The sequence below is a fragment of the Meleagris gallopavo genome, chromosome 2 (genome assembly GCF_905368555.1).
Source record: "Meleagris gallopavo chromosome 2, MGAL_WU_HG_1.1, whole genome shotgun sequence".
NCBI classification, from domain to species: Eukaryota; Metazoa; Chordata; class Aves; order Galliformes; family Phasianidae; genus Meleagris; species Meleagris gallopavo.
This window is the reverse complement of record NC_139405.1, coordinates 53,701,908-53,728,858: the sequence shown is the minus strand read 5'-3', so window position 1 is coordinate 53,728,858 and position 26,951 is coordinate 53,701,908. Positions and strand designations below refer to the sequence as shown.

Genomic DNA, 26,951 nt, shown 5'->3' with positions numbered 1-26,951 from the left:
TTTGAGGTGAAAGGGGCCTTACAAAGTCATCTAGTCCAACTCCTCTGCAGTGAACAGGGACGTCTGCAGCTCTTGTTTGTGTGGTGATATTGGTTGGTTGGTTGGTTTGTTTGTTTTGGTGTTTTTAAAGAACTATGCTGTTTAAAAGTTTTTGCTATTTCACAAACCAGCTTTTTGCCCTTCCTGACATTCTTTGTAGCAGTGAAAATTTATATTCACCACTGCTTTGGCTCTTTGTTCCTTTTATGGATTTTCTTGAACGTCTGTTCTGGATTTGTGGCCAAAGCCTGCAGTTACTGTGGGATTTACGTAATCTATTCAGTATAGGAATAGCACCAATGAAAGATTAGAGCTGTCATAGTTTTGAGCATTTGTCCAATTTGTAACAACTGAAACTTTGCCCTCAGGATGATAATAGGATAGCAGCATGTGTGTGTTAAACATCTGATTGCTTTGAGTACTTGCAAAGGAGAAGAAAGTGAGAAAATCAGGAGTCTGTTTGTAATTGCCCTAGATAATAAACCATGGCTGAGGTTGTGGAAGAAGAGTTGTGGCACTGAAATTGTGTGAACTGTTTTCCTTGATAAGCTTTTAGAATTGCAGGCTCAGGTAGTTCAGTGAGTGCTCTGCCCTTGGGCAGGAGGTATTCTCTGAGAATGAGTATCTGAACCTCACCTCATCTTTATGCTTATTCAAATGCTAATAAATAAGATCGGCTAAAGGATACAGATTATTTTATAATGAAGACGTGTGTCATCAGAGTTAAGAACAGTGTCTCCCATACCTCATGCACAAAGGGCAATAATCTTTTTTTTAGGGAGAGTGGTGCTGTATCACAGAGATTACGTGATATCTTCGGAGACTGGCAGCACCCTGATTATTATTTCAGCCTTGTGCACTCCAATATTGTGTACAATCTGGTTGTCTCTCTTCTTCTTTCATTGAAGGTACACAGTGTGCTTATATTTGTTGGGTTGTTTTTTTTCTTTTCCTATTGAGAATGGTATCAAGCTACTATCTGGGAACATTGTGTTGAAATCAAAATGTTATTAGCAAGTATAGCAGGGAAGCGAATAACCTTAAAAGCACCGTGTAGCTGAGTAACAGTTCTGAGCTATTTAATTACTATAGCTGGTATGAGTTCTGTTGTCTCAGCTGAACGGGAGATCTAATTGTTTATGTTTGCCTTTTCCATGAATAGACCTATACTTCTGCTGTTTGGGCAAATCCATTAATCTTGGAAAATATGTAGATAATAAAAACTAACCTTTCTAATACCAATATATCTTCACTTATAATCTCATTCAGCATTTCAAATTGAATAATTGTTGAAGTTCTAACTAATGAACTACATGAAGTCAAGTTTAGACATTATCCCTCTTTTCTTTTCCCCTCCATCATAGTTTTCTTTAATATGTAACATGCTTCACTCCAGAGACGTGTTCACTTCATCACGGGGTGGTTATGCTATGCCTTGGTTTGTAATGCAAAAGGAGGGTTCTCATCAGAAGGATTCAGCTTTTGTCTTTTATCCTATTGCTCTAAGATTCCTACAAATACTATCAAAAATATTGTATCTGAGTAGAAATGTTTGTTGCAGTCATCTGATCTGCCTTGCTGCATTGTGGAGGCATGTACTTATATGCTGCAAGCTCCAAACCTCTGTCTAAGCTTGACTATTATTCTCTTTGTGAATGGGATATCCATATTTCTTCAGTGGAAAAAAACAAATGCCTTGAGTGCAAGCAAGGATTTAGAATCCGTTTTCTTCACTAAGAGTTGTTGCTTGAAAAAATGGGTTAATTTTCCACTCCTCCTCCAGATTTGTAGTACTTCTATTATGAACAATGAAGTTGTTCTTGGAGTCTTTTGTCGAGGTTCTTCAAGCAATCACATGGAGAGAAGTGTTACAGATGTTTCTACTTCTATATGCACATCTGTTCATATTGACACTGCTGGAGCTTTATACAAAATCATGTTTTTTTCTATGGGGATAATATTTGTTTCTCTTTACTGTATTTAATGGTAACAGCTGGGAGTATGTCCAGAATTTTGAGAATTTATATTTACCATTTATTTTCTCATGGTGGGCCAAATTTTCTGCTTGAGTAAGTGAGGTTAATGGTGTTGCATGCTGTGATTGTTCATTTTAAGCTGTCAGGGCTGAGAAGCTCTTCTCGACTGTCAGTGTTACTCTGACCAAAAAACGTCAGACTCTGGCTATGATTGTTCTGCTGCTTAGCAAACAGCTTATCAGAAAATGGCAACAGCAGTGAATCAAGTCATTATCTTTTCTTTGACAGGGTAGTGAATTATTCTATGGAATGCAAATTGCATGCTGATAACTAAGGTTATCAGCCCCGAGGTTCTGAATTTTTCTTCTCCTATGTAATTTTCAAGGGGGAGATAATGCAGAGTGATGTTTTATTTTTAATCTCTTTTTAATCCATTTTCCAAAAGCTAATATGATTACACCATTTGAATGAAAGGAAATAACTTCTATGGTAGTAACAAATACTTGATTTGTAGTGCCCATGCCCCTCTGTCAATATGGTGGAGGTTAGGTGAGCTCTGGGACTAATTCAGACCCTCACAAGAAAGAGTTAAGTGTGCCTTTTCTTATTTTCATTACAATTTTCATCATGAGATTGAATTAATGAGCCATTATTCTCTTCTCACTGAAGGCTTTTTCCACTACAATGAGGATAAAAAGATTTTTATGATCTCTTATTTAAAACAGTCATCTGTTTTGTTCTGACCTTTTTGGCAGTCTATTTTGACTGGCCTGTTGTATCATCCCTTGTGACAGACCTGCAGGGAAAGAAGTGGGTTGATGAGCCATGGCAAACTCAGACTGTTAGAAAGGTCGTTTTAACCCAGCGTGCTGAATGTAAAGGCTATTTATGTTCTCATGACTCATTCTGCAGTTTGTGAAGCTGACAGTGGTGGAGTGGGGCAGCTCAAGCAGAACCCACCTGTGCTTTTCCAGGTACTGGTTGTGGATTACGCACCTGTTCTTGTCACAGCCTTCCTGCTTGACTGTGGGCAGGCCTCTTGAGATTCAGTCCCACACCATGGAGGTCTAGTGGCAAAACTCCAGATGGCCAAAGTAGGAGCAGGACTGAATCTTCATCCTTGGATCTCTCTGCTCATTCTGTTCTGTGTGTTGCAAGGTCCACACTTAAAAATGCTGCTGTCTCTCGTGAAGGAGTGTCTGTTAGTGCAAATAGTTCGTGTTTGAAGCTCTTATTTATTTATTGGGCTTCAGAGTCAGGGAAAGAGAGTGGGTGGCACTCTTTATTTTCAAGGGAGGAGGCTGGCTTCATGCTATACTCATTTATGCTTATGTGCTATACCAGATTTTAATGAGAACATTGGGATTAGGAAAGCTGCTTTGTTTCTCCGCAACTACTTTATCTTGAGAAATCATAATTCCAAACCCTTCTTCTGGAGTAACTCTTGCCACATCCTTTACATCCTTTGTGTAACCTAAGAGGTTAAGAATGATCAAAAGTGCCCCTTTGTGTTCATAACCCCCTCTGTGTTGTACCTGACTCATCTCATTCAGATTTAAGGTGGTACATGCACCTATATGTATATGCACACTTGTGTACATCAGTAAGTAAATTTGGGCATTCCAGTGTGAAACTAGTTTCTCCACGGTAACATAAACAGAAAACATTTATATGTTTTAAAGTTTGAAGTCCATCAATGTGCACTTGTTTATTCTGAAAACTTCATGTAAATGAAGTGTCTTACATGTGTAGCACCATGCAAGCTGAATGTATCGTCAACTTGATGCAGTATTGCAGACACTGGAGTAAGCAATGTGATCCAATGACAGGATTCCATGGGACCACTCAAAACAGGCTGCAATTATAAGATAGTTAGAAGGTGTAAGGGGAAGCCTCAATCCCTTTCTTAATTGCATTCTGAGACTGAATTATGGCTTACATTATCCCTTGCACAACATTATTGAAACCAGTTCTTAAAGGATACACTTTAATGAGGAGCAACCGTGTTTATTTACGTCATCATCTCCTGTTCTGAGGATTGTCTTCCTTGTCCTTCCGTGTTCTCGTACTAGCAGGTGATGCATTTAAAGAGCAGATCAAACTGAAGTGTGGGAGATAGTCAAGCTAATCAAACACTATGAGATATCTCTGCAGGTTTTTTGTTGCTATAGCATGGAAATGCTGAAGGTTTTATAGACAGAGTGTATAACAAGAACAGGAAATGACAGTGCAGTTTGTTTTCTCGAAGAACACAATGGGAACAGAGGCTGCAGCTACCTTAATTAGATTTTTTTTCAATTAAACATTTTTAGCAAGGATGAGAAGTTCTGCTAATTGAATCTGTTCTAATTTCCATTCCCCTGTTTGTCATGTTTTGCTCTTCAGTTTGGGAAATATCTCAAGAAACAGCTCTTGTTGTTCTCTGCTGATTACAGTATGTGGTGACAGATGGCAGGCAACATGCTGATGTGCAGAGTAGCTACACATAAGCCATAGGAACTCCCACCTGTCTTCATTATAATGAAACTAAACTGGATCCAGTCCAGTGACTTAGGACTGCATTGACTTTCTCCTCTACTACCAGTCTCATCCACTTTAATACAAGAAGAAGTTAGTAATGCTCACAAATATTTATATACTGTTGCAGTGAACTGTAGAAAGTCTAAAAGAAATGTGATATTTAGACCTGCACCTCTTCAGGACACAGCCATTGTTAATTTTTAGCATTTCTGCAGTTAGTACTATACACTATTGAGATTTCTTTTTGTGTGTTTCTGGCTCTTTGAATACCACTTAATGCATTTAATGTTTTGGCACCTGTCAATCTATTGATTTCAAATGTGAGTTTGCCCAGAGGGTGATATTGATGAATTTTAAAGTAGACTTTGATGTGCTTTGTGTTGGAGATGATTTCCTGGTTTAGAGACATGCCACAACAGGACTTCTTAGAATTTACCTACATGCTACATGTGTTCCCAAATCTGGGCAAAGCAGACAATAGATGCACAGGCGATACTCAGTTCTGTACTGGCTGAAGGATTGCTGTCTGAACCATGGACCAGATGTTTTGACAGTTTCTGTATATCTCAGTGACTGAACTCTTGAGGAAATGTTGCCCACATGTAAGATAGTTTTAGCTGGCTTAGGTGTGAAACTTATGGTTTTTTAAATGGTCTTTCTAGCTAAAGTGATTCAAGAAAGGATTTTGTGAGGAAATTGGCTTTGTGCCTACCCATTTCTCAGAGTGTTCTGAGTGAAGCAAATTGACTATCTTTTTGTTACAAACCTCTTTTGAGATGCACACAGAGTCTACTCAAGGGTTCTTTAGAAATCTGTGCCATTGAGGATTATTTTAAAAACTGCTTTTGGTGTTATGCCAGATGGTCTTTTACAAGTTCCCATAACTGGGAAGAACTTACAAACACAGAAAGACTGCAGGTTTGTCTCAAGAGATCTTTGCCAAGTACAGAAGCTTTCTAGATTGCTTAACTGAGCCATGCCTGTGACTCTAGTCTTTAATTAGTCGTTAAAGAGGGGGGAGCTGCATTTCAAGGAGCGTACAGCAGTTCTCTGCTCCTTAAGGGTAGCCTTAGTGATTTGTGTCCCTTTCGGGGCAAGGTGGAGGGAAAGAAAGGATTACTAACTGGATCCACACAATATAAAGTTGATTTTCAGAGTGGATATTCAGTCTCTGCTGTAAACAGGATCTGCTGAAGGAGTTTCAAGCCGAGTTCCCCAAAGCTGAAATAGCCAGTGTTTCGTAACCCCATCTTTATTCAATCAAAACAAAACAAAAAGGCAATTTCAGGTTGTAGACTGCCAGTTTGTAGGGAGATTAGTAGGTTATGGGCAGACAGTGGCAAGGCATGATTTTTAGGTAGCTTTGGCAATTGTCTGAAACTGCAGCAATTACTGCTCTAACCTAGAACTTCCTAGTTAGTTATGAAGGGGGAACTTACAAAAGAATCAGATTATACACCATGCCATAGTGTGTTTTAATTTATCAGAATTTGTTCCTTAAGAATTCTAAGAGAGTTGATCAATTTTAATTTTGTATACTTTTTGACAGATAACTCAACATTTGGTCAACTGAAACTAAGTGAATTCAGGTCAAAGGCAGCTCATAGAAAGAAATGTTTTCCCTCATTTACTCTTCATTTTGGTATTCTCAGATATCGTTCTGACTCTGTTTTAAGAATACCAGGGTGGGTGAGTTTGAATACATTGAGATTTTAAAACAGAAGTATGCTCCAGATGGTCAGGACTTTTTAGTTTGCATTGAGGCAAGAAAATAGGTAACTGGATATCTTCTTTTCCTTCTTGCCCTCCATACACTTGTATCTAAGAGTGGAAAATTCATGCAGGTGATTCCAAAGGGACTCTTTGGGATATTATGCTGACATTTGGAGAGCTAAGACTCTCAAGGGTTGGCACAGGATGGTTTGCCATATGCAAACCTTGTTATACAAGTGCAAAACTAGACTCTGTGGGTACGGATAAGTGCCTTTATGATATATGATTTAATGAAGTGTTGCAGATCTTCAGGGAGACTGCAGTCAGACACGGGCTAAGTATCTCTTATTGGGAATGTATTTCCTGCCAATGAGCAAGATTAGCTTAAAAGGGCTTATGGTTGCTGAGTGTACTCCAGATGCTACAAGCCCTCTCTGATGTAGAACAAGGAATAAAGAGAGAAGTCGCAGTAGTCACAGCTCCAGGTAATGTTGGTTTGGTCTTCAGACAAGAAAAATCCAGTGAGTTCTGAGTCAAAAGCATCTAAACTACTACCTGGGTTTCAACATGCAAAAGTTTGTGTTATTCTATAGTCAAAGTACAGCTTAATTATAGATCTCGTACATGCTATTTCACGTGTAAGCATTTGTGTACGCATTTCATAGAATCATAGAATCACCAAGGTTGGAAAAGAACTTTAAGATCATCCAGTCCAACCGTCCACTTATCACCAATATCTCTCACTAAACCATGTCCCTCAGTACAACATCCAAATGTTTCTTGAGCACCTCCAGAGATGGTGACACCACTACCTCCCTTGGCAACCCATTCCAGTGTCTGACCACAGTCTTGGAGAAGTATTTCCTAACATCCAACCTGAATCCCCCATTATTTTTTATTTTTTTTTCCTCCATTTGCTTGTGTCTACACTAGTTATGGTTGTGGACTGCTAATATGGCAGGGCACGCTGTACTATGAAGGAGGCCATAGACCAAAACTTCACCAGTAAGAAGTTGGATCTCAAACAACTTTTCTGGCAGTCTGAATATGAAATAGAAGTCAAGTGACTGAAGTACTTATGCTTATAATGCTGAGATGAAGAATCAGTAGTGATCTGTGAATCTTCTTTTTGTGCTTCACACATTCATTTATGCACACAAAAGGCTAACAATTGAGAAGTATTTTGTGGAATTTCACTTTAAAAGGCATTCTTAAAAGTACATGAGGACATATGCTAGCTTTCTTTAGAGGGAAAGGTGCCTCATGGAGTTGTGAAGCTCTCCTTGTATGTAACTACTATCTTATGGACAGAGATACAGACCTTCTGGAACTTTTTTTTTTTTTCTAATACTATTTTTAATTCCATTGTTCCCATTCACATTTATTTGCTTATTTATTTTTACTTCAGGGAGAAGTGTCTCCTTCCTCTCCAACTGGCTCTGGAATCGAAGAGCATGAAGTTGGCCCAGCAGGCTCTTGCAGGGATGCAGGTATGGCTTATGAGTGGGGTGTTTATGTTAGTAGGTAGTGAGCATCAAGGATGTGTCTGTTTTCTGGTGGATGTAACAATGATGTTCATTTTTCTGTAACAGTGTTCAGAATTTAGGGTGCAAGTGAAGGCTGTTGATTCTGTAGAAGCTTGAAATGTTCTGCACATAGGTGGGACTTCCTGACTTTCAACATGAGATGGAGAGGTAGTCTTCCTCACGTGGCCCTGTGCCCTCTGTGTGGTCCTCAAAAAGCCTTACCTTACAGCTGCTTAGTTTCTTAGAAACTAGAGTGAAGTGATGAAGAAATTAATAAAAGATCCTGAAGCTGTATTGTCTACTTGCAGGGTTTTTTTTTCCACGTTTTTTTTCAATATCACTGGATGTGAATGTTTTTGAAATTGCAGAAGAAAACAGCAGCATAGCATGAGAAACAAAAAGGCACTATAGTATTTGACAGTATAAAATTAAAACAGTTTACCTTTCTTTTAATTGGACAAATAGCTATGCATCAGTAAATTCTTACCACTTGAGATATGCTAGCTGTGTAAGAAATTGGTACCCTGCTGAATTGTGAAATGCCTGCTACTGTTTTTCAATAAGAAGCTTCTCTCTCAAAGAGTAAACATAGACTTGTTTGGGGAATGTAAGGATGTAAGTTCAAATTCACTTAACTCTGCATATGAGATATCAGGCATACTGCTAGAGGAAGTGATCCATATGGAGGCACAACATGGTGGTGTGGGGCTTTATCTAGGAAAAAAAATGTATTTTCTTTAAGGTTACTATAATTGAGCTTTGGCTTAAGAGTACTTGGGAAGATAAATGCTATAGTTCTTTCCTCTGCTCCCTTTCTCCTTCTTTCCCCCCAGCTTTTCCTGCATAGCACAACACCATATGGTAGGGAATATTGCTTTGGTCAGCTGCGATCAACTGTATTGGCTGTGTTCCCTCGTAACTTCTTCTGCACCCCTAGCCTACCCACTGGCAGGGCAACAAGAGAAACAGAAAAGACCTTGATGCTGTTCAAGTACTGTTCATTAATTGCTAAAACATTGGTTTACATATTATTTATATTATCAATGCTGTTTTGCTCACAAACCCCAAACACAACACCATGTGATCTACTATGAAGGAAATTAGCTCTATCCCAGAAAAAAAAAAATCAGTATAAACATAGAAAATAGCACTACTTCATTTCTACTTCTACAGACTTGAAGCTGGGAGGAAGCTTTAGGACGGAAGTCATGCAGAAAGTACAGGGTAAAGTGGACTATTCAAAAAGTGTTCTGGGGCAGAGCAAGGTTTTGTTCCTGGAAAATAAGACAAGGTAGTTTTGCTCTGCAGTTGGAGCATCTAGGAGAGACAGTTCTGGAAAAATATCTGCCTGAGTACATTTGTTGCAAGAGGCTGTCACTAATAGGAGGTACCAATAAAGATGGTTCTAGACTATGTAGAAGGAAAGTTTACAGTAGAATCCTGAGGAAATTGTTTCAATGGCCATGTCCTCTTGATGTGTTACCTAACGTGTGATTCTGATTTAATTTTTTGTTCTTCATGAGAGTACATTAAAAATAACTTGGAGCAGTTATGGTCTTGGAAATATTTTCAGTCTGATAGAGCCTGGTTTGCTCAGGTTCAGTAAACAAAAGCAGAGGGGTTTGATTTTTGATTCTTTGTTTTTAAACGAAACCAACAACAACAACAACCCCACAAACCTTTAGGGAAAACAGCAAGAGTAAACAGTATTTTATTTGGGTAGAAAAAGAACTTATGGATATGAACTGGTTGTGAATAAATTGAGGCCGGAATGTGAGATGAAGTTATTTTTAGAAACTTGTTGATTTTTATGGGAGAAGTGTGAAATAACTGAAATCTCCTTGAAATGGGACATGGTTAGCTCAGGGAAGTGAGAATGTAACACGAAGAGCTCAGTTAAGTATTGCTGTCTATCAGTCCCACTTTCAAGCATGAAAATAGACTCTCGCAAAATCCTAGTGATAATCTTTGATGTTCCACTAATATTTTTCATGTTGATTCCCTCAATCTCACACATCTCCTGTTGTTGGAAGATGCTGACTCTGATGCAGCTTTTTCAAGACAAAGCCAGTCTGATTGGTCTGAAATATTTAGCCTGAAGTTCAATCATTCTGAATTGAACCCATACCATATTTGTGATTCCTATGCCAGTTATTTGCTAGCAGATCTCTCCTTCTGAGAGCATTCGTGATAAGTCAGCTTTTGAATGACACTAAACGTGTCTTGTCAGTGGTCAGAAATGCTATATCCACTGTGCTTGTGTTCTGTGTCTTTCAGAATTAGAAGACAGCTGAATCTTTTGTCTCCCACCAAGCAGGGTATCTGCTAGCACTAGTTTGAGGTCAGGGCACTAACCTATTTGGGGATTTTTTATTTTTTGTTCCCACTTTGTTTTGGAGGGATGGAAAGCATTACTTCAAATGGTTTGTGATCTCACATCAGTTGCTGATAACTGCTTTCTTCTGGATGCTCCAGAGGCAGGGTGGGAAAGACACTGCTGGAATGGCAGCAGGTTCAAAAAATATGAATTCTTCCTTCATTGTAGCTTGGGTTTCCCAGTTTTTGCTGTACTTCCTTATATTATTGGATCACTTTGAATTTTGTATATAGAGCATAGCCACTGTAGTACCAACATTACTAGGCTTGGTATAGTAGTTAATGGCAGCATTAGTCAGAGGCAGTATTGTGTTCAATCTGTGCACTGCCATTTTCTCTCTACAGAAGCTGCTGTCTGATGAGAGGTTTGTATCCGTGGAAACAGATTCGGATGAGAAACAGTTGCTTAATCAGATGCTGAATGCCGTCAAAGTGACTCCTTCACTCAACGAAGATCTGCAGGTTGAAGTGATGAAGGTTAGTGTTTCCCACATGTCAGTTCTTGCAGCAGAGACTGCATAACTGCTGGGATTAGCAAACAAATTAGATGTTGTCTTGGAAATCTTCACCATACGGACAGTATTTGATTCCTTCCTTCCTGTTGGCAGATGTCAGTTGCTTTCATTTCTGCTTGGTTTGTGTTTTCCTGGGTAAAGGGGATAGTTTGAAAAAACTGTGACCGCTACTGTTAATACAATGTGAAACGGGACAAACAATTCACTCCATGGTAATTCACAGGTAAACGACTTGCAGCTTTGGAAGTTTGTATTTGGTATTAGTGCTCGTGAGTTGGACTGTACAGTTTTGTAATTTTGAAACGTGTGGATAGGTCCTTACCAGTTTGTGTTCCCTTTGTAAAATGCTGATGATGGAGCATGATGTGTCTAGGCACCAAAATGTTCTTGGACTAATTCATAAGAGAGGTTATGTTCTGTATACTCAGTGAACTCTACTCTAGAAATGCTTTAGCATTCTCCTGCTTGTGTGTTAGGAAGCCTAGATGCCAAGAGATATGGTTTTGGAAGGGAGGTGCTGTGAATTTTCCCTGCTGTGTTGGAGTTGGTATGTTATAACCTTCTAGTACTGCTGTGAAAATAGTGACTTCTAATACTTGCATTGTTCACCGTGTGGTGGTGGCAGGTTGCCACGTGTTTGGATGTAAAATTTGTACATCGAGGTTTTATGTGCAATTGCTGTTCTCTTGTAGAAAAAAAATACTCTTCTGGTGGTCTTCTTGTGTCTTCTCCATACCTAGTACTGATTTATGTGTTTGAATGTACTTATTTGACTGTTGTTTACTTCCAAGTGCATAGATTAAGTGTCTTTATTTTTTACATATATGTGATATCCTTGTACTAAAGAATATATGTTACTTGCTCTGAAACTTCTCTGTACTAGCTGTACTCTGCCAATGAGGCTGGTTGCTTGCCTGCAGTATGCACTCTGTGCCAGAACATGCATAAGGTTGAGCCTAGCAAGAGAGAAAGAGGATCATAGAATCATAGAATGGCCTGGGTTGAAAAAAACCACAATGATCATCTAGTTTCAACCCCCTGCTATGTGCACGGTCACAAACCACCAGACCAGGCTGCCCAGAGCCACATCCAGCCTGGCCTTGAATGCTTCCAGGGATGGGGCATCCACAACCTCCTTGGGCAACCTGTTCCAGTGCGTCACTACATCTTATGGAAGCAGGATTTTGCCTATAAACAGACTTAACTTGAGGCATTCAGATTCTGCAGCTCTAACCCAGCATGCTTCTTTCCTGCCTGCGATGAGAAAGGTGAAGGGCTACCTGGCAGCACTCCTGAACTGGCACCTTCTTACTTTATGTTTTTTCTTCATTTGTTTTTATCCTCCTGAGTATTGCAGATTCAGGGTCTTCATGTACATTGTTTCTCTGAAACAATGGTGCAATAAGCAAAATAAATAAATAAAATATTTACGTACTGTCTTTTAAAAGCAAGTTTCACCAAAGCAATGCTCACCTCTCATTTTGTGCAAAAGAGAAAGGAAAACATTGTCTTCATTCTACTGAGTGAAATTTTAATGTATAAATCCTTTCCTAAAGTTCTGGATAAATGAGAGGTAAAAATCAGATTTCATATATACATCCCAAGAACAATGCAAAACATTTATTTTTATTCTTTGAGGAGGAGCAGAGGGCCGAAGATTTAAACAGCATTTAATGCTCAGGAAACTTTGTATCTGAGACTTACCTAAAAGCCAATTCAAGCAGTAAATCTTTTTACATTGTAGCCTGAAGGTTGCAGATGCAGTTGCTTCTGCCTCTGGGAGTTGAGATCTGGGAATGTGGCAAAGTCCTCAGGATTTCAGGCAGCTTCTCTCAGCGATGCATTTTTATCCCTGGGTCTGCTAAATAGTGTCGTAAAGTCAGCGTACAAGCACACATTAGACCGGGTTACTCCATCCAGAGGATCTCAATTACATTTTTATGCATTGCAGATATTAGTTGCTCCTGAATGTGAGGTCTGTATGAAACTGAAACTGGGTCAGCAGTGTTTCCAGCCTGGTTCTTTGTGGCTTGCTGCATGGTCGCAGTAATCTCACAGGTATTGACAATGCAACTAAAAGCTTTTAGTCATGTAAAATAGATTCTACAATGGAAGTTCAGGAGTGTAAAATCTCACTGTAAGTTGCTGGCACTTAAGCTCCCGAATCACTTCAAAGCTTATTTGGGAAATCATATCCAAAATATCTTCCATCGCTTCCAGCAAGTGTCCATCAGAAATTCACACTTTGCTAATTATTCATAGCAAATGCTTTGGATATTTATCTATATGGTTCTTTGTCATTCATCTGTTTTGTAAATGTGTGTGAAGGGATTTGATGAGCTTGGGAAAGTGTAAAGTTTTTACATTCAGGTGTCTGCAAATTGGGATTGGTAGTAGAAGAAGGAACACAAGGTAGAGGCATAAGTGCAGGTAGTTGCTTTGATACACTTTTTGGAACTATTAATTATTATTATTACTCAAATATTATATATTGTTTTTATGTAAGTAATCAAATATTATTTAAAAGGGACAGTGTTAGGCATAAATAGAACAGGAAAACTGTAGTGGTTGCTGTAAGTGAATGAAAAGGAATACTAGCTGGATGTCTTTCAGCACTGAGGAAACTGAACGGCTGAGGCCATTGTTGTAGAAGTGGAACAGCACTCAGCAGTTTATGGCTAGGTACCAGATCCTCCTTATTTTTAAGAGTGAGTGTTGAGGCATGCTCCACAGATTCCTGTATTGGAGGATCACAGAAACGGCACAGTGGCAGTGTTGAGGGCAAGGCTGGAGACCGGCTGAATTACATCTTGAGGAGCAAGAGAAGATTAATACTGCCGAAATACAGCAGTCAAGTAATGCTCAAAGCCTTCAAAGACACTGTAACAGGTTGCCCAGAGAGGTTATGAATGCCCCATGCCTGAAAGCATTCAAGGCCAGGCTGGATGGGACTTTGAGCAACCTGATTTAAAGGGAGGTGTCCCTGCCTGTAGCAGGGGGTTGGAACTAGATGATCTTAAAGGTCCCTTCCAACCCAAACCGTTCTGTGATTCTGTGATCTCTCACAATATCTCTTCTGTGATAGGTGAAGGTGATTTTGGCCTTTCTATAAACTGTTCAGAAGTGGAATCTTACTTTGTGTAATAAGCAAATACTAAATTTGAACTACAGATTAGAGATTGCTGGCATTATCATCAGTTCTTCTGGATATAAGCCACGGATTGCATCTCTCCCTTAGGTGTTTCATTCATGGCAATTCTGTGGGAGAAAGTTCTAGCATAGTTACTCTGAAGTTCATGCTCATCTTTTTGCAGAACATTTAGCATTAGTAAGTATGGGCAATTTCTATGTGAACAGAAATAGTATGCCCAAAAGAAGTCTGGTCTTCTGGTCTTCTCTGTGAGGAAGGGGAAAAGGCTAAAACTTCCTGGCATGAATGTGCAGTAGTAACAAACAGAGGCATACTGGCTGCATTGGATTTCCTGTATACTAATGAAAGGTGTCAATGGTGTATCAGATTTGCATGCTGTTTAAGTGCCAAGCATTGTATGTCTTTAGAGTACCTCTGTACCTCTAATATATTTTGACAGTGATTTATTAGTATTCTCACACTGAGAACTAAATTGAGCTTATTTATGTGTTTTAAATCATGTTTAAAGATGCTAAGAAACCAAGTAATCAGAAAAGCGTGATCAGCAGAAACAATGGACGTGATGCAAGGCCACTTCAACATTTACCTTGTTGCCATGATACTTCATTGTCATGCTGAAAAACCTCATATATGCTGAACCTGTTTGTGCTTTTCCTACGCTCATCTGGCTGTGTCAGGGGAATGGAAAAATCACACAGTTGTACCGTATCTTGTTGATCTTCCTGTAATCCATTAGTAAGTTGATTGCAGTTAAAAACGGAATAATATGAGTATTTTTACTTGCATATTTACATTATAGTATTTGTGTAAGCTGGGAGGGAGAGCTCTGTTATCACTAATCAAATGTTATCAGTTTTATTCGTGATGCACCAAAGTGCCTCAGTGATCTATTGATACGTTTGCAGATTTATAAGGCAAAATGGGGGTGGGAGGGAAGAGGGAGTAATTCACCCTTCACAACAGACCAACGGTATGGCTGGCTCAGGTGTAGGAATAATTTTGTGACACAGGGCTGCATTTTAACTGAGTGAAACTCAAGGCTGTGTCTTGTGTTGAAGAATAGTGACATTTTGCTGGCCTTAGCACTAGATGAGCAAGCAAGTAATCTACAGCAGAAAGAATTTCTGGAGAAATTCTTGTCTGAAGATAAATATGGGTTTGGGTATGGCTGTGGGGTATGGAGGATCTTGCTTTCTTTTTTGGTTAGCTGCTTTTAAATTCTGGTTTCAGGTGCTTTAAAATGGCTGAAGTACTTCTGCTTTGTTTAATTAGACCTTTGTTTGCCAGAGCACATGCAATATTGACAAAAGCACTACTGGTTATGGCCACATCAGCAGAAGAAAATGAAACTAATGTATAGCTGAGCATTTTTCTTTTCTCTCTTTGATTTTTTTTGGTAATTCTTCAGCTAGGGGAGCTAGAATTTAGCTTTGAACACAACTCTGGTGCCAAAGCAGGTGAAACATAGCATGAAGGAAGAGGCTAGGATAGAAAGACTCCAAAGCCACAATTTTTTTTTCTCCTTTTCACTGAAGTTACAGTGACTTTCACTTACAATTTGGCAGCTGCCTTAACAGTGCAATGCCTTTTTCTGTCTATTTATCTGTCTGTGATAGTATCTTTCTAAAATAACAAAAAGATATTAAAAAAAAAAAAAAAAAAAAGCTCAATGAGTAATTGCAAGATAGTGGATGAGTGCTCAGAAATAAGCTCTGCAGATAAGAAGGATATACCACCAAATAATAGGCATTGGCAGAAAACAAGAAAAGCATAATTCAGCTTTGAAATTTCTGGGAAGATTTATTGACATGGTAATTCTGCTACTCTACTTGTGGTGTTTTTTGAAATAGACTTGTGGATTTCCTGGAACAAGAATCTGTTCTTCTATATTTGCTTGAGGGAGGACTCTTCTAATCCCTCTATTTACCTATTACGCACAGTGAACAGCAATTTCATTTAGGAAAGGTTAGTTTGTTCCCAGTGACTCTTACTTGCATTTGTTAGTGGCTTAGGTGTACTATTTGCTGATGAGTGTGATTTTTCTGTTTTTATTCTGTAGACTTTCAGTGAACACTCAGCCAAAACTCTTTCTAAGCTTTGAATGAGATTTAATGAACCCTTGCTAAATATGTTGTGTTACAGCAATCTTTTCTCTGTACCTCTTCACTGCATTAATACAGCATTTGGGAGCTCTCCAGCAACAATATTAGACAGCTCTTTCTGGGACTTCAGTTCTCGGTTTTGGCTACAGTCAGAAATGAAATCTGAATTAGAGTTCTGCGATGAAAATTAGCTTCAGTAAGGGCAGGTGGAATGGAAAATAGTTCTGCCTCTGAAATGCTGGTTTTAGATTGAATGCTTGTAATTATTTTTTCCAAGACAGGAAGGAAGAAGAAGAGCTGATTGGTTGGTTTTTGCTTTGGCCATTTGTGATAGAGAAAAACTTACTATACATTTGAAAAGTAGTTCTAAAGAGTTTGATCTGAAATGTTGACTGAGCATAAGTCTAGAACCTTGGTCTCTCTGGATGGTTATATTTACTTTGGATGCTGGTAAGTGAGCTGATCAACATAATAAGCTCTCACAAACATGGATATCTTCCCACTGTTTTAAGCTTAAATGTTTATGAAATATATCTCTCCACATACATCTTGATTTTTTGCTTAGTAGAATATTATTTGCAACTGTTTTGCTTTTTGTTGACTTGTGCGATCAAATGGACAGGATAGCTGGACTGAAACAACTTGGATTTAAGAATGTATATATACACTAAGTTCTCTATGCTGCCTCTTTGTAACATGGCATGCAAAATGGTTTTATTTAGGAATAAAAAGAGTGATTCTGGGGCACATTTGAAAATAAGCATTCACTGGTGCAGCAGTAAAATTATGACTGGTGAATGTGAATCAGCAACCTAATTACTAATAGTTGCTGTTAATTAATACATTTTAATAAATAACTCTGTGATTACAGGTAATTTTTTCCCTCTCGATACATTTTCTGCACTACATTATTGGGAACATTTTTCAACATCACTTGCAATACAAATTGCATTCTACTCTCTTTATGAGCAGGGAGGGCCCTGTTTCATGTGCAGCAGTAAAAAAATTAATGTCCATCTTTATTCTCATGCTTTAATGCAGAACTGGCTTAAAGTGCATATTAATAAGAACAACGACAACAACAAAATAATAATAAAAAGGAAAAAAGAAAATGCTGAAAACTTGCAGATGAAAGTTTCACCAGAATGTGTTCATTATTTCTTGTAACAGTGGTGCCTGACATGAGCAGTATACAATAACTGTTTTTTTTGTACAGTCCATAATTCAGAGATGTGTTAAGTCTGCATCCTTAAAAGAGAGGAGTCTGCAAAAACCTGCATAACGTTGTGCACACAGGATTCTTGTCTGCAGTCAGTCCCATCTTGCTATGCCAGGCTTTTTAGTGGCTCCCCTGCTCAATCTTTCCGTAATTTTAATTGTTGCAATATAGGCCAACTGCAAATCTAGACTCTCTTGGGTTCACTTCTTTCTCTCTCTCTCTTTTTTTTTTTTTAATTCTTAATTTTAGGTAACCAGGTTAATTCCAGTGAACTGGGTAACCTACCTTGTGTATTTCGAGATAAGCTCATTCTTTCCTGAATTAATTAGGACTGTAGCGAATGCTTAGTACTCATAATTAAGATTGTGATATTCCTTTGAAGTCATAACCCTCCTTCCCCCAATTTTTAGGTGCCTGACCATCATAGTGAAATCCACAGTCTTGAGTTAAATACCTGAGCTTTCTCCATAAAGGTTGCAAAAGAGTGGAAGGATAAGAGGGCAGGGTTTTTGGCCCTTTGTGGTCACTCCTCATGGTTAAGACAGAAGGGGCAAAATTTGATCAAAAATACTTTAGATCAAATACTGCATAGGTTTTGCTGTCTGTGCAGGTTTGTTTGTTATTTTGGAGTGCTCGTGACTGGCATCTTTTTTCATGAGTGCTGATTTTGAAGAAAAACTGTCTCAGAAAGGAGAAATGGTGAAAGTTCAACAGTGCTGGAGTCTTATCAGTGAGCTGTTCTGTGCCAGGCCACATATGCAAGCAGTGTGTGGCTGAGTCATACCTGCAGATTTCCCTGTGCTATATGGAAAGCAGCAAGTCTCCAGCACTGGAAACTAACAGCTGTTCAGCATGGAAGGCAAGCACAAGTTCCTACAGACTTTAGTCTTAGATGTATATCAGGAACTTGGGGATCAGTTAGCTGTTAAGGAAGTAAACCATAATGACACTGCACGATCACAAAACCAAGTAGAAAAACCTTTTAACTTTCCTATATTGCCATTTCATCTTTCCCCTGCAGCTGGCCATTATTGTTTATAGATTATACTGCCAAGCAACCACGAAGACAGCTTATCTGGCTTTTTAATCATTTCTTTCCTGGATGCAGGTCAGGAGATGGCCTGGTTCATGGTGAAGTGCTCTGAAAGGCTAGACAACCTGTGTGTTTTTTAGGTTGTCTTCAGGCTATCTTCTTATTAATAAATAAATAAATAAATAAAAAATCTAGTGACTTGAAACAGTGAGCTCAAATTGGCTGTCCTGAAGTACATTGTCACACAAAAGTTCTCTTGGTGTAATTTTGCTGAAACCTTGCATGTATCCCATGTATCTGCGCATCTGAGTGTAAGGAAATTCGCAACTCCCTTTCCTACCAAAAAAATTAATAAATGGCAAAATCTTCCAGCCGGGGAATACATTTCTCCTTGTTTCCTTCTTGGCTGTGGGTGGATACAAGTAACTTCATTTTTGGGGGGGGAAGTGAGTTCAGTGGGAAGGTATTGCAGCTGAGAAGCAGAAGCTTCAATGTTTCTTTTCTTTGTCTAGGTAATACTTAGGGCAGTCAGAGTAATTTGCAATGTGGTTAAACAAAGTACTCTAGTGCAAGGGAAAAAAAAGCCTCTATGCTGTGTCAAAAAAAATAGCAAAATTGCTATTGCATATGCATGCAGATTATGTTAGTCTCTACGAATGGGTGGTCGCTAACTTCCTTTCTTTGGCTTTTCCTTTTCTTACAGTTTCTAGGCAGTTATGCTGTAATCATTTAATTTTTTTTAATACTAGCATAAATTGTAGCAAGGAAAGAATACTCAAACATGTAATTACTTATGCGTATATAAAGTGGTTGCCTTAAGAATATTTGTTATATAATTACATGGAACAGATCGATGCTTTGACTTACTTCCTTTGTTTTTAGATGCCCCACATATAACTTCCTTACTATAATTCTCTTTCTTTTGGGTTTTACTGGTTAATTGCTTTTTTCCTTTTTTTTTTTTTCCCCTAATGGTGATAGTCTTTTTCATTCTTCTACACTTTCCCCTTAGTTTTTTTTCCATTTTTTGCCTCCTTTTTTCCATTTTTTGCCTCATATATTATACTACCTCTTCTATTTTAAGGGAGTTTCCAGCACCATGAGCAAGCAGACCAAAAAACACTTATTTCATGAATGAACTTCCTGAATCTCTCTTTAAAATGTCATTCTTCACTTCGACATCTTTCAATTCTTTTTTTTTTTTTTTTTTTTTGCTCGCTTAAACTGTCTTCTAGGTCATGAAGTACTGCAGTATGCCTAAATACATTGTAACCTGTGAAGTACAAAATGCAAGCCTAGCAATGCTGCTCAGCCTTCTCGTTTTTTTCAAAAACCTTCCCTTCTCTTAAGTGTTACAGTTCTAAAGACAAAGTCACTCTCAGAGCTATTAAGAAAGCCAGTGAAATATCTGTTAAGCAACTGCTTTAAATCACTTCTTTCCTTCCTACATCTGTACTACGTATGCAGAAGTTTCAGTTGGTTACATATCACCATAAATAGTGCTCAGCAGTAGTTCTGTTCTTGTCTAGCAAACTAATGAGCACGGTCATCTGGGAGCATTCAGCGTGTCACCACTGATAATTTGTGAGGCTCTTCTATAGCAGATACTACCCTTTTGTTTGAAGCCCTGGTGCATGCCCAATGCTGAGCACCAGTTGCTGGTGATAGCAAGGTCTTTCACGGGTTTACTGATTCATGGGAGACACTGCCTCCTTTCCCTTCATAATTAAAAACTTACTGTGTTTTGTATGGTGGTACATGATGGCACTGTGTGCATAAGTTCATTAATGCACTTCATTTCTTCAGCCCTTGTTTTCCTTCAGAGCCAAAGAATGTAACATGGCCAGGTTAGTAGTTATTGTGCCAAATACAAAGACATCTGCTGTTCTATTTTGCAGAAATACTGTATGACTGTTTTAAATGTCAAATTATTAAACAAGACGAGCAGTCCTACTTTGTGTTCTGGCTGTTTTTACTCTTCTAGGGGAGAAAGTTTTGAGAATCATTCAAGCATATAATGCATAATAGTTTACTAAACTGCATGTAAAGTAAGTCAGGAAAATCCCATAAGGAGATTAGAAATGGCTGCAAGATTCAGCTCTCTCAGGTCTAAAGTGACTGCATGCATCCCAGATATAAGAAACACAGATGTTCAAATAGGACTTTGCTGGAAGAGTAAAATGGTGTCACTGGTGTGTCAGTATTGGACTTGCACGCTTAAATGCGGTGAATTGATGAAGCATCCGTTCGTCATCATAGATTACAATTATTTTTAAGATTTGTACCTTTGCCCTCCTTCACTGTCTTGGGGACACTGCTTGCTTGCTTCCACACCTTGTTGAGTTCATATGATTCCATCATAGGCTCTTCAGTGTTACAATTGCCTTTCACTACAAATATGTACTAAGCACTTGGGGAATTTGGCTGGCAGCACTTAGGACTCTCATAACCTAAAATGATCCCTCTGTAAGAGATCTCCTTAAAATAGACACTGTAATATAAGTTAAATTTCACCTCAGTTTGAATACTGTAAGTCATTTTGTGTCTACTGACTTTCAGTGTAGAAGCACTTTTTTTTCATTCTTACTTATTGTGAAAACTGCCTGTGTGTGCAATCTTGTACTACAATTGGTATCCTGGGACTTCAGGGAGTGGGAATCGTATTTCTTGTTCTATGACAGGCAGAGCTTCAACAGTAATTAAAATTAATGTTTTCATTATGGGTAGGCCATTTACGGAAATCTGATCTCATCCAGGCATTTGCAAGATAATATAAACCAGTTATAACATCCTAGAGGTTGTGTGATTTTTGAAACTATCTCTACAGTTATCTAAGCTCCTCTAAAAACAAAAGGTTGTTTTAAAGTCCATACCAATTAAGATTTCACCACAGTAATGCAAAGCAGAAGCTGATTTTCAACTTTGTTTTGTAGTGAAAGTAGTACTAGGAAATGCTTTGTAATATATATATTTTTTTCACCTCCAGTACAAGTGGTTATGAAAACAAAATGTCACTGCATAAGAAAGTCTCTTTTCTTAACTTTTTAAATATAGACTGCTTGAATTAGTATTGTGACCAGTTAAGCAGCCTCTGGGATTGCATAGGACTTGCATTGGTAGTAGGGCAATGCAGTGGTGGCCTCTGTGTGAAGGACCTGGAAGCTGCCCCTTTTCACATAAAAGCCAGTTCCAAAACAAGCCAGCTGCTGCCCCAAACTGAGCTAGTGGGTGATGCTGGTTCTGCCTCATTGATAACATATTTATAGAAAGGGCAAAAAATGTTGCACAGCAACTGTGAAAGGGAGGAATGAGATGTGAGGAAACAGCCCTGCAGCCCCCAAGGTCAGCACAGAGGAAAGCAGGTGGTGTTCCAGGAGTGGAGCAGAAGCTCCTTGCAGCCCAGGAGAGGCCCATGGAGAAGCAGGCTGTCCCCCTGCAGCCCACAGGCACCATGTAGAGATCTCCCCATGCAGCCATGGAGGAATCTGCGGTGCAGCAGTGGATGTGTCCTGAAGGGCATACAGCCTAAGGAGAGCTCTGCAGGAGCAGCCTGGGCCCGAGTTGCAGCTTGTGGAATGGAGCCCGTGATGGGAAAGGGCTGAGGGATCTCTGCCCTTGGGCATTCATGCTGGAACAGTGCCTGAAGGGTGGGCCCCATAGTACGGAGCTGTGTTGGAGCAGTGCATGGAAAGCTGCAGCCTGTGGGGAAACCCACACAGGATTGGTTCAAGAAGGACAGCATCCCATGGGAAGGACCCCACTTGGAGCAGAGGCAGAGAGTGACCGTGAAGGAGCTGTAGAGATAAAGCATTACGGACTGACTACAGCCTCCATTTCTTGTTCCCCTGAACTGCTTGGGGGAGTTGAGTCTGGGAAGAAGAGCGGGGAGGAAAGGTGGGAAGGTAGTTTGAATTTTGTTTGTTTTTTTTTCAGTATCCTACTCTGTTACTAATTTGCAAACAATTAAATTACTTAACAGTAATTGGTGAGCAAACTCCCTTCTTTATCATGGCCGTGAGTTTTTTCATCACGTATTCTCTCCATCGTGATGAGGAGGAGGAATGAGAGCAACATGGTAGGCACCTGGGTGCCAGCCAAGGTTAACCCACCACAGGGATATACTGTCTGGAGGATCAGTGTCTGTAGTGCATCTGAATGATTAAGGATTGTTTGTTTGTTTAATCCCATCTTTCATCCAGTAATCTCAGAAAAAACTGCTGTCATCCTGTTCCATTGAAATGGGAAAACATGAGTTAAGTGCCTGGAACGTTGCCGAGACTGTAAATGAGCTCTGCAGCAGTGCTGACAGCAATCATAGCTGATGGCAGTCTTGTGCATGGTCAGAGACCATCTTCCAGATCTTAGAAACAATTTGTAAGGGAGGATGGGAACAAGTGAAGTAAGCCAAGAATACACAAAGAGTCTGGCAGATAACTTTGTATGTTTCTGTGATTTTGAAAAATGTAAAGAAAGTTGGCTTAGAAACTGTTTACAGCTAAATGCTAGATATGTTAAAAAAAAAAAAAAAAAGAAAAAAAAAAGAGACAAATTTCACAAGAGTAGCATGTCCTTTTCATTTCTCACTACCTCTAGTGTTTGTCCAAATCTGCCAGCATCTACTTATAAAGAACTGAGTGTGAATCAGGGCTGGATATCATATATAAACTATATAAAGCTGCTGTTACATAATGGTGTTCTTGGAACACTTCTGGTTGTATAATCATCTTTCCTAGGAATAGGAACAAGGCCCTGGCTGGTATTTTCTTATAATATAAAAATGCAATCAAATCAATTGTGGATAAGGTGTGATAACCTGTCATGAAATACAGTTCTTCTGCTGGAAAAAGTAAAGAATTAAAAAATAAATAAATGTAAAGATACCATGTATTTCAGTGGGTAGAAGCTTTTCATACTGACTGTCAAAATGTGAAGGAGGTTATTTATGTTCTATAGAAAAATGATGCACTCATCTATGGGCAGGCACTTTGTCTGCACATGTAAGAGCAAACAGATAATGCTCAGAGCTTCTCTTGTATGTAGTGTTCAAATTACCCTAAAATTATTAAATGCTTGTTTCCTAGTAATGGATTTTTCTCCTATGGTGCAAAATAACCATGTGGAGGAAAACTCTCCCAGAGATTAAGTTGTACAGATGAGGATTCAGGGGCTTCAGCTTGCTTAAGCAGTACTAGAGTTGTCTTGGTTCTTTTGTTGTTCTTTTTGAAGACTTTGAGATGGTTGTAGAGATCATCGCGATCTACAGAGGTGATACGATTTGCAAATGAGAGGTGATCCAGCTTGCTCCCTCAAACTGTTACGGTAATTTTCCAACTTACTGTGGAAAGGGCAACACAGTGAAATCAGAAAAATGATGCTCTGCAGGGACCTGAAGGAAATAATCTCCCCAGATATGCCACTTTGCTTCCTTTTTTTTTTTTTTTTTTTTTGTTTGTTCAATTCATAAGATCTGATCAGATGTACTGTGGTGAAGTTTGTTTTGCATTCTAGGCTGAGGAGATTACCCTAGGAAATACTGACGCAGTAGCTGTCAAGGAACCAAACCTAAGAAAAGAAAACCTAGTTCCACTAGGAAGCATATAATAGATGAGAGAAACGATTAACAGTCAGTAATGCTAACTTGTCTGATGCCCTGAGTTTCCTTTTGAAACAGAGAATGATAGTACCTAGGGCTGAGGAAGTTCTAGGGACCAAGGTATTGTTGTTAGTGTGATTGATGTTTTTCTGGTACGCTTATCCTAAGAAACTCAGGCTGTTTCAGGCCAAGCAAAGCATAACTTTTGACACTGGGGAAATCTTAAATTTGTAAAGAAAGAGGACAGTAGATTAGACTCTATCAGTCTTCCATAGTGCTGGAGGGATTGGAAAGGGAGATGAGGGAGAGAGTAAGATGGAAGGAAGGAAGGACATTGCCAGATGGTGAAAACATCGTACGACACTATTCTGTGGTGGATCACATCACATTTTTACTCCCCTTCCCTTCAAAGTAAGATGAATGGCTTTTCATTCCTACTCCCTTGTGAACTGGAGTCTGAGAATTACTTTTTATTGTGCATTATCAAGTGGCTGCAGTATACTTACTGGAAATATCCTAAGGCTTGGAAGTCCTTTCCATGCCAAGTGGCAATTGATGGCTTATTTCACATAATACATGTGTCTGTGTAATAATAATTTGTATTTTATACATTTTTTTCTCCCTCATTTGTCACACTAACAGTAATAAATGAATGGACTGATTATAAGTCATGGAAAGCTTGTGGGTGAAGTATAAATGGATTTTGGCTATCAACTGGTTTTCAAGGCTGAGATTGATCACAGATTCCTTGGCCAGATGTGGGAGACTGATAAATAGTCTATTGGGCTACACCTCTGGTGCCAACTGTTGCAACTTTTCAGGAGGAAGCAACTAAGTTCCTTGATACTGCCAACCCCTTTATTCCAGTAGCATGGTGCTAAAAAGCTTCTGATATCTACTCTAAAAATGAAAAAAGAGGTAGCTGAAAATGCATGAATGGGGAAGAGAAGCGATAACAGATGAAATTTAAATTTTCTTTCTTTCTTCCCTCTCTTTTGATTCAAGGTCTTGCTCTGTATAACATATACCTCCACATTTGAGCTGAATGGGAGCTCAGTGTTGAAGATTGCTGAGGTAAGTGCCTCAGTTGTACCACTATTGCAGCCATTTAATGTTTCCCCTCCAGCTAGACTGTGTCTTCTGTGTGTATCCTGCCTGAATCTGAAGTAGTCCAAATCACAGCTGCCATCTTAAGGGCTCATACTACTTTGTCTAGTATGAAAATATAACTGCAAATTGTACAGAACTGGTGGGCTTGCATGAGAAGGCGTACTTTTTGAAATTGACTGATGATAGTGAACTTGCAATGCTATAGCATACAAGTCCTCATATTTATTTTGCTTTGCATTTTGCAATGGGAAAACATCCTTGTGTTCTCAATAATATAGTATTGTGCTAATTCTGGTGCAACTTTAATACAACTGAGTTTCAATAAAGAGTGATGTGTAGACTATAACATGCCTTCCCAGCAGATGTGCCACAATATGCCCCGCTAGTTTTGTGTTTATTTTTCCTAATACTTCCAAGTAAAGGATTTATTATGCCTCTGGATATGTGGTGTTATTGAAGTGCTACTAGACATGTCTCCCCTTTTTTCCAATCAGATTTCAGTCTGAAGGTCTTAAGTTGTAGATGAGCTTTGGCTGTAGAAAAACATACGTGCAGTTCTACTAAGCGAGCATTTCTGTATGAATTGTGTAGCAAACCACTGGACTGTAGACTCAAGTTAGAGAAGGGACACAGAAATACTTCATTCTCCCGCACAGCACACACAGTTATGTACAGAATGTTTTCTGTACTGGACTGTTAATGTAGGGGAGAGCTAATGCCCATGAAGCAATATAAGGATGACGTACATGTCCTTGCAGTTTTTACATACCATCTATTTCCTCCCAATGTATATGCTAACTATTCTTTTTGAAAATAAAGACTTACTAGTTCTTAATTTTGCCATATTTCAGCCCCGACCACAGCAAGAGGGTTCTTTAAATGTTCCTTGCTAGACTCCCAGTGAAATTTGTGCATGCAAAACCTCAGAGATGAGTTCCTTCTCAGTTTTTACCATTTGTGGGGGGAGGTTTTTTTGTTAAACAGATATTCTGCCCAACTCATCCCTTGGTTTCTTTTTGCTATGTGAGGTTTCCATTTCCATGAAATGTGGCTGTTTTTGGAAGTCTTTGTAAGCCCACCTGTCAAAGTTGCAGCAAGATTGAGCTGAACTGATATTTAGAGCCATTCAAACCATTTTAAGTTTTATAAACCCTCCCTAAGTTAACATCCCAAACAGAAGAAAACAGATTGTTTCCTTTCCGCACTTTTTCTCAGCAAACTTTCCAACATGCAGGGCATGAGATGATTAATTCAGCTCAGTCCATCTCTGCTGCTGGGAAAAGCATTTAATGCCTCTAAACCCTTCTGATTTCAGCACAAGACTAGAGGAAAATGGTCCATCAGTCATGATCTGTGTGCTATGAACTGTATCAGAAATCATATTTTCTGTTTTCTCTGTAAATCTGGATAACAATGGACCTGCTGTTCATTTAAAACATCCTAAAAATATTTTTTCTTATATTGAAGTTGAACCCTGCTGTTGTAGGTACTTGCAGTTCACTTCCCAAAAGTCCATCCCAGCTCTTAAAAATCCTTGCTAATATAGTGGTATGAGTTACCACAATGACAGTTTTCTTTTTCTTTTAAAATGGGTCAGATCCATGATGAGCGCTGATAATAACTGCCTTAAAAACAAACAAAACTTTTACATCCCCTAGGGAATTAGAATGAACCATGATAGAGAACACAAATGTTTTTATTTGGTATGTTTGGAGGTACAGGTATTTTGCCTACAATCCCTGAGAAAATATTGTTTCACTGAATGCTTACCTCTTTCTAATTAGCAAATCCCTTCAAGCACATACGTGCTTCCTCAGGTTCTGTTCAGCCAGGTTTTAGGTAAGGCAAAGACTTTATCAGTTGGACTCAGTATTCCTTTCTAACTGAATTCTGCAGTGTATAAGCGGTAGGAAACAGATAATGATTTCTGAGTTCAGCATTTGCTTAGCCCCAGCATTTATTGTTCTGACTTGCTCTAATGGAAAGATGGCAGAGAGCAGCTATGCACTTCACTATCCCTGCTATTTGGCATTTCTTTTCAGGTCCCTTACTTTTCCTAGCCTGCCCTCTGTAGCAAA

The 26,951-nt window shown here is 39.0% G+C and overlaps 1 protein-coding gene and 1 long non-coding RNA gene across 7 annotated transcripts in view; one reads left to right on the top strand and one right to left on the bottom strand.

Moving 5' to 3' along the window:
- ARFGEF3 (ARFGEF family member 3) overlaps nucleotides 1–26,951 on the top strand; it is an 83,648-nt gene that overhangs the window by 8,984 nt on the left and 47,713 nt on the right. For all 6 annotated transcript variants that reach the window (XM_085217203.1, XM_085217202.1, XM_085217201.1 and 3 more), the window contains exons 3-5: nucleotides 7,657–7,738; nucleotides 10,496–10,627; nucleotides 24,769–24,837. In XM_085217203.1, the coding sequence (XP_085073329.1) occupies nucleotides 7,657–7,738; nucleotides 10,496–10,627; nucleotides 24,769–24,837 (283 nt within the window). The remainder of the gene's footprint in view (nucleotides 1–7,656; nucleotides 7,739–10,495; nucleotides 10,628–24,768; nucleotides 24,838–26,951) is intronic.
- LOC109366073 (uncharacterized) lies at nucleotides 10,605–12,225 on the bottom strand. The gene is made up of 3 exons (XR_002112117.3): nucleotides 12,139–12,225; nucleotides 11,946–12,050; nucleotides 10,605–10,796 (listed from the first exon to the last, which is right to left on the bottom strand). It is a non-coding gene; the product is annotated as an uncharacterized LOC109366073 (long non-coding RNA).